Source organism: Saccopteryx leptura, chromosome 2 (assembly GCF_036850995.1).
Source record: "Saccopteryx leptura isolate mSacLep1 chromosome 2, mSacLep1_pri_phased_curated, whole genome shotgun sequence".
Lineage (NCBI taxonomy): Eukaryota > Metazoa > Chordata > Mammalia > Chiroptera > Emballonuridae > Saccopteryx > Saccopteryx leptura.
This window is the reverse complement of record NC_089504.1, coordinates 313,706,069-313,721,763: the sequence shown is the minus strand read 5'-3', so window position 1 is coordinate 313,721,763 and position 15,695 is coordinate 313,706,069. Positions and strand designations below refer to the sequence as shown.

Genomic DNA, 15,695 nt, shown 5'->3' with positions numbered 1-15,695 from the left:
TTCAGATAAACATTTCTATAGCATCCATACTTTTTTTAAGTTCTTCTAAAAACAATTTATTGATTGATTTTTAGAGAGAGAGAGAGAGAGAGATACATCAATTTGTTGTTCCACTTACTTACGCATTCATTGGTTGATTCTTGTATGTGCCCTGACCGGGGATCAAACCAGCACCCTCTGTGCTTCCGGGAATGCTCCCCAACCAACCAAGCTATCTGGGCAGGGCTACTTGGTGTCTGATTCTTAGACTTGCTCATTTGCACTTTGCTTTTTTTGTCATCTTAGTGCTCTCTCTTTGTCTGTAGTAGCCTTTATTTATTTTTATTTCTTCCCATTTTAAAAGTGTATACAATTCAATGGCATAGCAGTAAGTACATTCATGATGCAGTATAACCCTCACCACTGTCTAGTTCCCGAACATTTCATCTCCCCAGAAAGAAGCCCGTATCCATCAGCCCTCACCCCTCATGCTCCTCTCCCCAGCCCCTGGTAACCTCCGACCTATACTGTCTGTCCGTGTGGATTTGCCTATTCCGGATGCTTCCTATAAATGGAGTCACGCAGACTTGTTGCATTGTGTCTGGCTTCTTTCACTTAGCATAGGGTTTTCCAGGTTTGCCTTTTACTTTTGCATGTCACGTGCCATTTGTGTCAGTGTATTTACCCAGGAGGCGTCTCCCTGGAAGTGCCTTCGGTTCCTAATTGTGCTCTGTTGGTGGAGTCTCCTTGTCAGGCCTATGGCCTTGGAGACGTGCTATTTTCTGTGACATCACGGCACTGAGAGGTGTGTACTCCACAAAATCATTAGGAAATTTTTGTTCTCTTTTTAGAGAACGCTTCAAGTTTATTTTCATTTGGTCAAATGTAACTCGTTTTTGGCAACTTTCTGCAAACATTAAGCTGAGAAACGACATTACAAGTGATACTGTGAATCATCATAAAATATTAAGTAGTCACAAACAGGCATTGGAGAAAATATTTTCTACTTTTCCTATAATACAGAGATGGCAAAAATTAAATATGGAAACTAAATATAGGTTTGTTTCCCTTCTGTAAAAGGGTTCTTGTTTGCTTCTGACCACATTTACTTCCAGATATCTGTGATCTTGACCTGTAGGCTACTTTGGAATTGGCAAGGCCCCAAGATGGGGACGGAAAAGGAGTAAAAGAATCCAAGGACCTGAGATTTCAGGCCCAGCGAGAAGTCAGTTTAACCAAGTTGGAGCAGGGAGCTGAACTGGGGTTGGGGAGGTTGGGGTAGGGAGCTGAACCCAGGTTGGGAGGAGCGAGTGGAGACCCATTTTATGATCTTTTCACACTTCCCCACTGAGAAGAGGTTTTAAGTATATTTCAGAGCATCCGGTTAAGAGAGGTCACCTAGGGAAGTAGTTTCTGAACATTCTGATTCCTCATCACTGTCAGTAGAGAGAATTTTGATCTCGTACTCCTTTTTGTGTGTGTGTGTGTGACAGAGACAGAGAGAGGGACAGACAGGATGGGAGAGAGATGAGAAGCATTAATTCTTCGTTTACTTGTTCATTGATTGCTTTCCCATATGTGCCTTGACCCTGGGTGCTACAACACACTGAGTGAACCCTTGCTCAAGCTGGTGAGCCTTGCTCAAACCAGATGAGCCTGTGCTCAAGCCAGCGACCTTGGGGTTTCAAACCTGGGTTCTCTGCGTCCCAGTCCAACGCTCTATCTACTGCATCACTGCCTGGTCAGGTGATCGCATACTCCTTTTATGTGTGCATTTATTTAATAATGTGTATAACTTAATTTTTATATTAAATATTTGGTAAGTTTTCACCTTTATAAAAAAACTGAAAAATCAACTTTATTGAGGTATGACTTACATACAGTCAAAGAGTCTTGACAATGGATATACCCTTGTAACCACTGGGATTCAGGTAGAGAATGTTCCTATCAGTTCTAAAGGTTCTCTTGTGCCCCTTCTAAATTAACCAGCTAATTCCCCCCCCCCCAAACGAGGCAATGATTATTTTTACTCTTTTAGATAGAAAATAAATGTAAAGAGTTGCAGCATTTCGTCCCCCTCGCTGATGGCTGTCTTGGGTGGCCCCAGCCCTTCTGGACCATTGCTGTATACCTGAATCACATAGGGGGGAACTTATATCAATGCCGATCTCCCAAGTTCATACATCAGAACTCCTGGTTCAGAAGGGGTTGGTTGGGGCCTGGAATCTGCATTTTAACCCTCACCCTAAGGAGTCCTTTGCAGGGCCTCAGCAACCACACTTTCAGGTACAGTTTGTGTGGAGCACTTCCTGGCAGAGGGCGGAGGGCAGAGGCAAGGTTTATGCGGCTTCATTGCTTGAGGAGGGGAGTAAGGAGAAATGGATTTCTTAGTGAATGAAGACGAACCAAATACTGTTTTCTCCAAGGGTAGGGTGACATAGTCATTACTTATATGACTGAATCACAAGACATACAGGAAACCGGGGACATTCCAGTCACCTGATCAAGAAATATGTCTTGAACACATACCTTGTGTTGCAAACGGACTATTCTAGGGGCTTCTGTCTCTTTCTCACTAAGGGAACCCTCCAACACTGTGAAGCAGTTAATTTCTCCCCCCCTCGTTTATTTTATATTCTTCCTAACTTGCAAGGGGATGACTGTTGGGAGGTTGGGCTGGGGGGGGGGGGCAGGTACCAGGAGAGGAGCCTCCTCTGACTTCACTTTATCTAGACATCAAGATTTTGGCAATGCTTCAGCCACCTCCTGCTCTCCTCTTGTCACGTCCTACACGTTTCTCTGTCCTGATATGGATAGTTCCCAAACTTTTTGCGGCTCATTGGAATCCCTTGCGAAATCTTTAGAGAGGCCTGGCTTCTGCCTCCTAGACATTCTCATTTAATGGGTAAGAGGTATGACTTGGGCATTGGAGTTTTTGTAAAAGTCCCTAGGGGGTTCTAGTGGGCAGCAAAATTTGGGAACCATTAATTTAGGGGACTGGAGAAGTAAGTGAAGACTGGGGAGATTATCGACAGTAATAGATGATTTTTTAAAAAATGTTTATTGTATTGATTTTAGAGAGGGGAAGGCAGAGAGCAGGGAAGAGATGGGGACATCTGTTCCTGTGTGTACCCTGACCAGGGATTGAACCACTTCCGGAAGATGCTCTAACCAGCCGTGCTAACCAGCCAGGGTTGTATTGTAATAGATGATTTTTTAGTGGTACCAGCACAGTGCACCTCACTCTTGGTACAACTCTAGAATATGTATATTTCCTTAAGGAGGCCCCCTCCCATTCTCAGCTGGCCTGGTTCCCTGCTGCCCGGAGTCTTGCAAACTTACTCTATGCATCACGTTCCCCAGTGGGAGGCTCCACCCGTCTGCACTTTGTGCTCACCGCTCACCATGTTGCAGCCTGTTGTTCTTGGCACCTGCTGTGTTTCTGGTAACACAGTTGTGGTTACAACAGGCCCATTTCTTCAGCTCTCCTCTTTCTCTCCCCTGCCCCCATTGTTCTTACTCTGCTCCTATGCTCCCTACTGGTCTTCTTTGAACCCCCCATCTTACTAGGGGTTCCAGATTCATTGAACCACCCCTGCCTCTAGGAACATGGCAGTTTAACCTTTTGTTTTTGTATTTTTCTGAAGTTGGAAACAGGGAGGCAGTCAGACAGACTCCCGCATGTGCCCGACTGGGATCCACCCGGCATGCCCACCAGGGGGCGATGCTCTGCCCATCTGGGGCATTGCTCTGTTGCAACCAGAGGCATTCTAGCGCCTGAGGCAGAGGCCATAGAGCCATCTTCAGTGCCTGGGCCAACTTTGCTCCAATGGAGCCTTGGCTGTGGGAGGGGAAGAGAGAGACAGAGAGGAAGAAGAGGGGGAGGGGTCGAGAAGCAGATGGGCGCTTCTCCTGTGTGCCCTGGCCGGGAATCGAACCCAGGACTCCTGCACGCCAGGCTGATGCTCTACCACTGAGCCAACTGGCCAGGGCCCATGGCAATTTAATCTTGAACATTAGAACTACAAACAACAGGAGCCTCTTGGTTTTAAAATCATACTTTTTTTTTTTAATGTATGACTTTTTATTCTTTAGACGAGTTTTTTCTAGATTTTTATCTTTCACACATTCTGGTTCCTTTTTCATCTAGCTGACGTCAAGGTGAGCCATTTCCTGTTTTCTGGACAAATTAACCATCTCTTTGTTTTTGTCAACCCCTCTGCCACCCCCATGAGATGTTGGGAATTAGAGAGGGTGAAGGAGAGAGAAGTGAAGGTGCATTTTGACACAAATTACTATCAAAAAACAAGACTCAGTCCCTGGCCGGTTGGCTCAGTGGTAGAGCGTCGACCTGGTGTGCGGGAGTCCCAGGTTCGATTCCCAGCCAGGGCACACAGGAGAAGCGCCCATCTGCTTCGCCACCCCTCCCCCCTCCTTCCTCTCTGTCTCTCTCTTCCCCTCCTGCAGCCAATGCTCCAGTGGAGCAAAGTTTGCCTGGGCGCTGAGGATGGCTCCATGGCCTCTGCCTCAAGCGCTAGAATGGCTCTGATTGCGGCAGAGCAATGCCCCAGATGGGCAGGGCATCGCCCCCTGGTGGGCAGAGCGTCGCCCCTGGTGGGCATGCCGGGTGGATCCCGGTCGGGCATATGCGGGAGTCTGTCTGACTGCCTCCCCGTTTTCCAACTTGAGAAAATTACCAAAAAAACAAAAACAAAAACAAAAAAAACAACCAAACAAAAAAAAAACCAAGACTCTCACCTTGTCCGGGTAGCTTGGTGGTTAGAGCATCATCCCAATATGCAAAAGGTTGTGGGTTCGATCCCTGGTCAGGGCACATATAGGAACAGAGGAATAGTTGATGTTTTTCTCTCTTTCTCTAAATCAGTAAAAAAAAAAAAAAAGAAAGAAAGAAAGAAATGAAAGAAAAGACTTTCCCCAACAGCTCAGAGGTAACAACTTTCTGGCTCAAGAACCTAAGTTAGAATCTAATCTGACAAGTGCAGCCGAGGCTTCCCAGCCCTGACTGCCGTGTAGGCATCTTGGGTCCCCCCTCCTGTCAAACTGAATCAGTCTCTGAGGGTTCTAAACTCTCCCAGGTGACTCTTCTATGTAGCCACGGTGGCACCTCTCCGGGGGCTAGGCTTCATCAAGGGAGGGGAGGATGTGTTGTCAGGGTTACAGTAACATTTTGTTCTGTGGCTTTAAGAGCACCTTGGAAAGGTCATTTGTGTTTAAGCTTTTGGCCTGAGATTCCTGAGAGAGAGAGAGAGAGACAATTCTGCCTCCTTCAAGGCCATCTTTGCTGTTTTTTAAAAGCTATCTTTGGTCCCCACTCCCACTGTGTGAAGTTTATCTGCTCCAAGTGCAGACCTTGAACCTCGTATTTACTAGACCAGCAGCCTCAGCATCACCCAGGAGCTTGTTAGAAATGCAAATTCCCAGCCTCACCTCCCTGGACCTACTGATCAGAAACTGTGGAGGTGGGCCCAGCAATGTGTGTTCTAACAAACCCCCTAGATGATTCCAATGTGGATAATAGGTTGAGACTCACCCAGTAGCTCTGGGATGGGGGCCTGAGAACGAGCATTTCTGACAACTTCCTCGGTGATGCCCATCCAGGGACCTCAACTGAGAACCACTGGCTTAGAGAACCCCATGAAGCTATGGGGCAGTTTCCTGCTATTTTTTGGCTTAAGCCTCCTAGCCAATATTAGGGACCTGGAGCTGGGACAAAGGGATGTGAAGAAAGTAGAAAAGATCTTCTGCCACCTTAAACCTGAACTTGGAGGCATCAACCCCCAACTGTGACTAGTGCTGCTAAGCTTGTCTCCTCAACACCAATCACAAGAAATAGTTTCTATCATGTATTGTGTCCCTGTGACACCCTTTCCACAGTTTACACACATTCTCTCTCCTTGGACTCTGCTTTCAATTTTCTATTTGTACAGGGGAGCAGTGGCTCCAATAATCCAGAATGGCTTTTTTTTTTTTTTTTAAATGATCTGGAAAAGTTTCAGATGTTTGTTTTGTTTTTCCACATTAGATTTTCGTTTGCATTTTGAGATCTGGGTTCAGTGGTCAGATCTTTCTTTTGAGTCCTCTTTGAATTCTCATTTTCTCCAGCCTCAGTTTCCCAAAGTAAAAAGCAAACTGTTACCTAAAGGATAGTTGTGGCGGCTAGATTAAAGAACAGACGCAAAGTTCCTGTCACTGGGTTCATACGTAATAAACATTGTTTCTGTACTTCTGGTCTTACTCCCAAATAGGTGAGCGCAAACTGCCCCCACCCCCTCATGGCTGGTCCAGATGCTGAAATCGGCACAGACAAAGCCTCTGAGAAGTTGGGAGAAGCCTAGGGCATGTGGGAACATGGAGCAAGGCCTCCCAGGGTGGGGCCACAGGTCAGAACCCAAGGCCAGACATAGGTGTTGCAGCCTGAAGCTGGGTTCAAGGTCAGTATTGTAGATTCCAGAGGAGGGAGCAGCTTGTTTGAGGGTGGAGAAAGGAAATGAAAAGAACCGGCCTCAGACAGGAAGCATCACGCCCCCCCCCCCCCCCCCCAGCGCTGCAGGTGCTGGGCCGGCTCTTCCTCAGGGTGAGTGTTTCAGGTGGGCTTGGAAAGGCTTGGACACTCAGGGTTCCAGACAGAGGGGTCCCCATTAGGCTCCCTGGCTGCCTTTAGTTGTTTAGAGGAAATACCAACTTCAGGGACCTGGGAGGTGCCCTGCTCCTGGATTCCATAGGCTCCCTCCCACAGATTCATAGGCATGACCAGTGTTACATCTCTCTGGGACCTGGAGAGGTCTGGGTCCTCTTCTTCGGCCCCAGGAGAGGTGCCCTAGTCCTGGCCCTAGTCCAGGATGTCTGGACTGGAGCTACAGGGAAAGCAAACATTCTTCATTTCATCTGACTAGCTCAGGGGTCGGGAACCTATGGCTCGCGAGCCAGATGTGGCTCTTTTGATGGCTGCATCTGGCTCGCAGACAAATCTTTAATAAAAAAAATAACGTTAAAAATATAAAACATTCTCATGTATTACAATCCATTCATTTCCTACCGCTCATGTTCATGGTTGCGGGTGGCTGGAGCCAATCACAGCTGTCCTCCGGGACAACACCAAATTTTATTGGATAATGCATGTACAAGGGTCGTTGTATGGCTCTCACAGAATTACATTTTAAAATATGTGGCGTTCATGGCTCTCTCAGCCAAAAAGCTTCCTGACCCCTGGACTAGCTCTTTAAATATCTCCAAGCTGGAGGGCAGAACCTGTCTAGCTAGCGGTGGGGTGTTTCAGTGAAGTGATTTTCAGCTCCGTATCATTGATGGCAACGGCCAGTGGAGCAAGATGTCTTATGGGGTGATGAGGCTCAGGCACAGCTGGTAAAGCTGTAGTGGATGGGCTTTTTGTTTGGGGCTGGAGGCTGGGCCTTCCCTGCTGTAGATTATCTTCTGATCCCCTCCCATGGGTGTTGGGGGAGAGATAGGGTAGACTCTTAGCTCAGCTGCTGAGGGCTCTGGGTGCTGGGGGATGCTGGGGAGCTGTTATCTGAAACCACAGACCCCAAAGCAAGCAGAGAGCTGAGGACAGCCTTATCAAGGAGTGCTAGAGACACACTAAGAGCCAGGGCCACCGGGTAGGGAAAGCACCAGAGGGCTGGCCTGAGAAAGTGGCTGGGCTGGAGGCCAGGGCCTACCCAGCTGCCTGCCCCTGACTTCTCCCCTGAAGCAAGGGCCGTGGGAGGGCTGGTTGGATTTTAAGGTGGTGGACACAGTTGTTGATTCAGATTTTTCCGTGAGGCTCCACAGCTAGATCTGAAGGCAATTCCAGAGGATTTCAAGAATGCCTGACCCACAGGCGGCAGCATGTAAATAGTGACTTTCAAAGATTAATTCTTAGAGAATAACTTTTACATTTGTGTCCATTTAAAAACAAGCGATTTCAATAAGGTGATTTTGCACACTCATTTGCGTTTCTGGTTACTAGCAACAGACAGTGAATTAAATAATAATAGATAAATGTTTTAATATTTGGGAAAGAGAAGAGAACTTGAATTCTCATTAAGGAAAATAGAATGGGACTTAAATAAATGGAGAGATGTTTATTAAGTGCAAATTAAAAACAAGTCTATTTCATACCTACTGAAGTAAGAAAATAATAAAACTTGATGTTAATGTGCTTGTGGGGAAATAATCACAGCCATATATTGTTGGTATATTTTTCTGGAGAGCAGTAGATCAAAATGAAACACAAGCTGCCAAGAAAATACTTGTGTCCTTAGGGGAATACTCCCAAAGGAAAAAATCCCAGGGAATTAGCAGACTGGAAGAAAGGTTATTTGTTCAAAGCTAATTCAAGCCACATTATTTATATAAAATCTGGCCATTACCTAGGTGCAAACTAGAAAATATTAATATTCCATCATATTGATAGCTATTAAAGCCATAAATGTGAGGACTTAGATTTTCTGACAAGCCCCAGGTAGTGGTGGTGCTACTGGGTCACCCCCACACTTTGACTAGCAAAGATCTAAATCTTTACCGTTTTAGCTTTAGCGTGGTAGCCACCAGGCATGTGTGGTGATTCAAATTTAAATTTATTAACATAAAGTAGAATAGAAAATTCAGTTACTAAGTCTCTCTAGCTCTTTTAAGGGCTCAGAAGCCACATAGGGCTTATATCTTGCAAAGCTAAGAAAACAATTCCATTGTCATAGGAAGTTCTCTTGGAGAGAGGTTGACCCTAAATCATTAAAGCCTTAAAGTGAAGGGGATTTTTTTTTTTTTTTTTTTTTTTTTTTCATTTTTCTGAAGCTGGAAACAGGGAGAGACAGTCAGACAGACTCCCGCATGCGCCTGACCGGGATCCACCCGGCACGCCCACCAGGGGCGACGCTCTGCCCACCAGGGGGCGATACTCTGCCCATCCTGGGCGTCGCCATATTGCGACCAGAGCCACTCTAGCGCCTGGGGCAGAGGCCACAGAGCCATCCCCAGCGCCCGGGCCATCTTTGCTCCAATGGAGCCTTGGCTGCGGGAGGGGAAGAGAGAGACAGAGAGGAAAGCGCGGCGGAGGGGTGGAGAAGCAAATGGGCGCTTCTCCTGTGTGCCCTGGCCGGGAATCGAACCCGGGTCCTCCGCACGCTAGGCCGACGCTCTACCGCTGAGCCAACCGGCCAGGGCGGGATTTTTTTTTTAATTCATTTTTTTTAGAGAGGAGAGAGAGAGAGAGAGAGGGAGAGAGAGAGAGAGGGAGAGGAGAGAGAGAGACGGGGGGGGGGGCTGGAAGCATCAACTCCCATATGTGCCTTGACCAGGCAAGCCCAGGGTTTCGAACCGGCGACCTCAGCATTTCCAGGTCGACGTTTTATCCACTGCGCCACCACAGGTCTTTTTAAAATTTTTTTAATTTATTAATTTTTTTTTAGAGAGGAGAGAGAGAGAGAGAGAGAGAGGAGAGAGAGATGGGGGGGAGCTGGAAGCATCAACTCCCATATGAAGGGGATTTTTTAATCTCTTTCTGTCATTTTTAAAAGTGTATAATTAAGAGCTTGTTCCATTCCTTTGTAGTCACAAGTCACACAGGTGTACATTAAGACATGGAAGAGAGCCTGACCAGGCGGTGGCGCAGTGGATAGAGCGTCGGACTGGGATGTGGAGGACCCAGGTTCGAGACCCCGAGGTCGCCAGCTTAAGCACGGGCTCATCTGGTTTGAGCAAAGCTCACCAGCTTGGACCCAAGGTCGCTGGCTCAAGCAAGGGGTTACTCGGTATGCTGTAGCCCCACAATCAAGGCACATATGAGAAAGCAATCAATGAACAACTAAAGTGCCACAATGAAAAACTGATGATTGATGCTTCTCATCTCTCTCCATTCCTGTCTGTCCCTATCTATCCCTCTCTCTGACTCTCTCTCTCTCTGTCTCTGTAAAAAAAAAAAAAAAAAAAAAAAAAAGACATAGAAGAGGTAAAGCAATGAACAAGTTTGTATAATTAAAAAATGAAATTCTGTTTTCTCACTGACCTGATTGTCAGTCCACAGATGTGTTAACCTGATTGATTATTCTTTGTTTCTCAATGGGCAGTCATTTCTAACATTGGTTTCAGTTTCTTTGCTAACTTTTCCTTTTATGTTATTAATGTGTACTAGATGACATAGTGTTTAAAGAAGTATTTCAATAATTTAAAGTATAGATAAATAAAGTATAGATGTGTATAATTTTTGAAAAAAATATACTCCCCCATCTAGGTGTTTCATTAATTTATATGTATATTTAAATGTTTTTTGTTTATTGATGAGAGAGAGAAATACTGACTTGTTCCACTCATTTATGCATTCATTAATTGATTTTTGTACGTGCCCTGACTGGGGAGTGAACTCGCAACCTTGGTGCATCAGGATGATGCTCCATCCAACTGAGCTATCTGGCCAGAGCCAATTTGTGTGTGTGTGTGTGTGTGTATTTGTCATTTGTCAATTTATATTTTGAAAGTGTATTCTTTAAGCAGGATTACACCGTATGAGTTATCAAAGGAAATGGGCCTTGACCTCCAAGGACTGAAAGGTCCCTGGATAATTTCTTTTTCTTTTCTATGAATTGGAAATACTGACAATTGTTATTTTCTTTCAGGAATTTGTGCAAATATTCTCACGATGTTCTCTCCGAAGACAACTTTAGAATCCTGAAACATTTTCAGCTCTCCGGACTGAACAAGGAAGAATTGGCAGTGCTTCTTGTCCAAAGTGACCCTTTCTTTTTGCCTGAGGTATGTTATGATTCCTTGGTTTAAAAAGCTGGAAGAGGCTTGACCTGTGGTGGCACAGTGGATAAAGCGTTGACCTGGAATGCTGAGGTTGCTGGTTCAAAACCTTGGGTTTGCTGGTCAAGGCACATGTGGGAGTTGATGCTTCCTCCTACCTCCCCTTTTCCCTTTCTTTCTGTCTCTCTCTCTTCTCTCTAAAATTAATAAATAAAATTTTAAAAAAGCAGGAAGAATATATAATCAACAGTGTTGTATCATGAATATGTTGGAGTAGAAGCAGGAAAAACTCAAAGTTAGCATCAGGGCTCTGCAGCGGGTGACACCAGTGGGTGGCTGTTGTTGAGTAACCGAAGAGATTCCAGCAATTTCCTTCCTGTTTGAAGTTTTATAAGAATTTGAGTCTGGAATGCCTCCTTCACTAGGCTTCTAGGGAGCCCCGTGTGAGCAAGTGTGATCTGAAGATGTAGTAGTAGAACTAATTGATGCTTTACCTCATGGTGACCTCCAGGAAGAGGGGGGTTTTTGAATGAAGGTTTTGGAAAATGATGGGATATATTGGTTGAGGGTATAGGCTAAGCTATTGTAACAAGGAGACCCCAAAATATAGTGATTCAAATTAAATAATATGCCTGACCAGGCGGTGGCACAATGAATAGAGCGTCGGACTGGGATGTGGAAGGACCCAGGTTCGAGACCCTGAGGTCGCCAGCTTGAGCGTGGGCTCATCTGGTTTGAGCAAGGTTCACCAGCTTGAGCCCAAGGTTGCTGGCTTGAGCAAGGGCTCACTGGCTCTGCTGTAGCCCCCCCGCCCCCTGCAAGGCACATATGAGAAAGCAATCAGTGAACAACTAAAGTGCTACAACGAAAAAGTAATGATTGATTGCTTCTCATCTCTCTCCATTCCTGTCTGTCTGTCCCTGTCTATCCCTCTCTCTGACTCTCTCTCTGTCCCTGTAAAAACAAAAAGCAAAAAAATATATATAATTTTATTTATTTATTAATTTTATTTTTTGTATTTTTTCTGAAGCTGGAAACGGGGAGAGACAGTCAGACAGACTCCCGCATGAGCCCAACCGGGATCCACCTGGCACACCCACCAGGGGGCGACGCTCTACCCACCAGGGGGCGATGCTCTGCCCCTCTGGGGCGTAGCTCTGTTGCGACCAGAGCCACTCTAGCGCCTGGGGCAGAGGCCAAGGAGCCATCCCCAGAGCCCGGGCCATCTTTGCGCCAATGGAACCTCAGCTGCAGGAGGGGAAGAGAGAGACAGAGAGGAAGGAGAGGGGGAGGGGTGGAAAAGTAGATGGGCGCTTCTCCTGTGTGCCCTGGCCGGGAATCGAACCCGGGACTTCTGCATGCCAGGCCAATGCTCTACCACTGAGCCAACCGGCCAGTGGTTTTTTTTTTTTTTTCTTTTTTTTCTTTTTTTGTATTTTTCTGAAGCTGGAAACGGGGAGAGATAGTCAGACAGACTCCCGCATGCGCCTGACTGGGATCCACCCGGCACGCCCACCAGGGGTGACGCTCTGCCCACCAGGGGGCGATGCTCTGCCCCTCCAGGGCGTCACTCTGCCGCGACCAGAGCCACTCAAGCACCTGGGGCAGAGGCCAAGGAGCCATCCCCAGCGCCCGGGCCATCTTTGCTCCAATGGAGCCTTGGCTGCGGGAGGGGAAGAGAGAGACAGAGAGGAAGGAGGGGGGGGTGGAGAAGCAAATGGGTGCTTCTCCTATGTGCCCTGGCCGGGAATCGAACCCGGGACTTCTGCACGCCAGGCCGACGCTCTACCGCTGAGCCAACCGGCCAGGGCCCAGTGGTTTTTTTTATAGAGACGGAGAGAGAGTCAAAAAGAGGGATAGATAGGGACAGACAGACAGGAATGGAGAGAGATGAGAAGCATCAATCATCAGTTTTTCGTTGCAACACCTTAGTTGTTCATTGATTGCTTTCTCATATGTGCCTTGACCATGGGCCTTTAGCAGACCAAGTAACCCCTTGCTCGAGCCAGCGACCTTGGATCCAAGCTAGTGAGCTTTTGCTCAAACCAGATGAACCCACGCTCAAGCTGGTGACCTCGGGGTCTCGAACCTGGGTCCTTCCGCATCCCAGTCCAACGCTCTGTCCACTGCGCCACCACCTGGTCAGGCTGTTTGTAGTTTTTCACTTCACCTTGACCTGAGGAGAACCTAAAAGCATCAGACAGAACTGGCTTCCTGGAATAAAACCTTGTGAAGTTGTAATGTGCTCACTCAGGGAAGGGATACTTTCATTTGTCCTGGCCTGCTTAAGGCCAGAAGCCATCTTAACTTCACTGTCAGCATGGTAATAGGAATGTTGAAGTATCACTTGTGGAATTGCTTTCTTTTTTCTTTTTGCTAGAGCCTCCGAAACACTGGTCCTCTAGCTTTAGTGGGCATCAGCAACCAGGAGGGTTTGTTAACACACAGATTATTGGGCCCCACCTCAGGTGGTTCTGACTCTGAGATACGGGGTTTGCATCTCCTATCAGTTTCTGATGGAGTGGCTGAGACTGCTGGCTGAGGGACCACACTTTTTGAGAAATTCTTTTTATTTTTCTGAAGCTGGAAACGGGGAGAGACAGTCAGACAGACTCCCGCATGCGCCCGACCGGGATCCACCCGGCACGCCCACCAGGGGCGATGCTCTGCCCCTCCGGGGCGTCGCTCTGCTGTGACCAGAGCCACTCTAGCGCCTGGGGCAGAGGCCAAAGAGCCATCCCCAGCGCCCGGGCCATCTTTGCTCCAATGGAGCCTTGGCTGCGGGAGGGGAAGAGAGAGACAGAGAGGAAGGAGGGGTGGGGGGTGGAGAAGCAAATGGGCGCTTCTCCTATGTGCCCTGGCCGGGAATCAAACCCAGGTCCCCCGCACGCCAGGCTGACGCTCTACCGCTGAGCCAACCGGCCAGGGCCGAGGGACCACACTTTGAGAACTGCTGATCCAGAGTCAGCATCTGGATAATGGGCTGTCCGACAGTGCCTGTCGGCATCAGGTTTTAGAGGTTGTGTGACTACATCGTATTGGCTGGAGTCCAGATCCCTGTCTTTGCCACCTGTGTGATACATCACTGTGAATCATGTTGATGTGGGTCACTCAGAGTCTGTTGGAACAATTTACAAATGTTTTGACCTTTAAGATTCTTCGGGCAATGATTCAAACATTTGCATCACATTTCATATTTTGCGTGGCACATCCATACAATTTATTATTGAAGCTGCTCAATGACATGGTTTAGGTAGACAGAGCATTTGACAGCAAAGGAAACAGAGGCTGAGACAAGGGGATTCAGCGAGGTGCTTCTAGGTCTGCAGACTTTTAAACTAGTGTCTTCTGTCTGGCAACACTTGGTCTGGCCTCAGGCATAATACTATTTCTTCTGCCCTCCTTTCAGTAAGCACGACATCTTTGTAGAGCTAGGTATGTAGGTGTATCTATGTATTTACATAGATGTATAAAAATTATCTTCTTTGGTTGGTCTTTTATTTATTTATTTATTTATTTTTTACAGAGACAGAGTGAGTCAGAGAGAGGGATAGACAGGGACAGACAGACAGGAACGGAGAGAGATAAGAAGCATCAATTATTAGTTTTTCATTGCGCGTTGCAACACTAGTTGTTCATTGATTGCTTTATCATATGTGCCTTGACCGCGGGCCTTCAGCAGACTGAGTAACCCCTTGCTGGAGCCAGCGACCTTGGGTCCAAGCTAGTGAGCTTTTGCTCAAACCAGATGAGCCCACGCTCAAGCTGGCGACCTCGGGGTCTTGAATCTGGGTCCTCTGCATCTCAGTCCGATGCTCTATCCACTGTGCCACCACCTGGTCAGGGTTTGGTTGGTTTTTGAGAAACTTGGCCACATTCTGCTGAGAAGAGACTAGATTCTAGATTTTTCAACAGTTGCAGCTAAGACCTACTTGTCCTTTTAATTGCGGAATGAGTTGCTGTCCAAAGGCAGGACTTCCTCTTTGGTGTGCCCTTAAGTATAGGACTCACTCTGGGTCTGGTTCTGTCCTATCTGTACCTGGCCATCTTACTTTGATTCTTGCAAATGATGATTGAATTCATGTTTCTTTTAGCAAGTCCCTCTTTGCCCCAAATACACGATCAATTGAATATAATTCATAAAAGACTGGGGCATGCGCCTGCATTTTTCCCCCTCCATCTATCTCTGCTTGCTTCTGAAATTTTCGTCGAGTCCAGCTTTCCTAAATGACTGTGTCATGGAAGATACAGGAAGGTTTTTTGTCTCTGCCTGTTATCCTCTCCTCTGTAGATCTGCAAAAGTTACAAGGGAGAAGATCGAAAACACATCTGCAGTCAGCAGCCACCGTGTGAAAGGCTCCACGTCTGCGAACATTTCACGCGAGGAAACTGCGGTTATACCAACTGCCGCCGCTCGCATAACCTGATGGACAGGAAGGTGCTGGCCATCATGAGGGAACATGGACTGAGCCCGGAAGTGGTCCAGAACATCCAGGACATCTGCAACAACAAGCACAGCCGGAAGAAACCTGGGTTGAGAGGTGAACACTTTCTACGTTTTAGTGACTAGAATAGACAGAGAAATCACAAGGACAGGAAAACCACCTACTGTCACCACCTCACCACATAAAACTCTCTTCATTTTCCCTTTCAGACCTTGTCCACATTTGTACACAACTTTTACATAATTACAGGGGTGGGCAAAGGTAGGATTACATTTGTTTGTATGGAAAATAGTATAATAATTAATAATAATACTAGGGTAAACTGTTTTGCGTACTCACAACTGTAAACCTCCACTTTTGCCCATCACTGTAATCGTGGTATATATGCAACTTTGCAATTTGGTGGTTTCTAAAAATTTATATTTATTGATTTTAGAGAGAGGGAGGGAAAGAGGGAGGAAAGCATCAATTTGTTGTTCCACTTTATTCATGCATGCATTGGTTGACTCT

General features: G+C 46.8%; 1 protein-coding gene across 1 annotated transcript in view; it reads left to right on the top strand.

Annotated features, from left to right (window-relative positions):
• The window catches only part of ZC3HAV1 (zinc finger CCCH-type containing, antiviral 1), a 53,079-nt gene that overhangs the window by 6,882 nt on the left and 30,502 nt on the right, over window positions 1-15,695 (top strand). Inside the window, exons 2-3 of the mRNA XM_066362839.1 lie at window positions 10,611-10,746; window positions 15,032-15,281. Coding sequence (XP_066218936.1) covers window positions 10,611-10,746; window positions 15,032-15,281 — 386 coding nt within the window. The remainder of the gene's footprint in view (window positions 1-10,610; window positions 10,747-15,031; window positions 15,282-15,695) is intronic.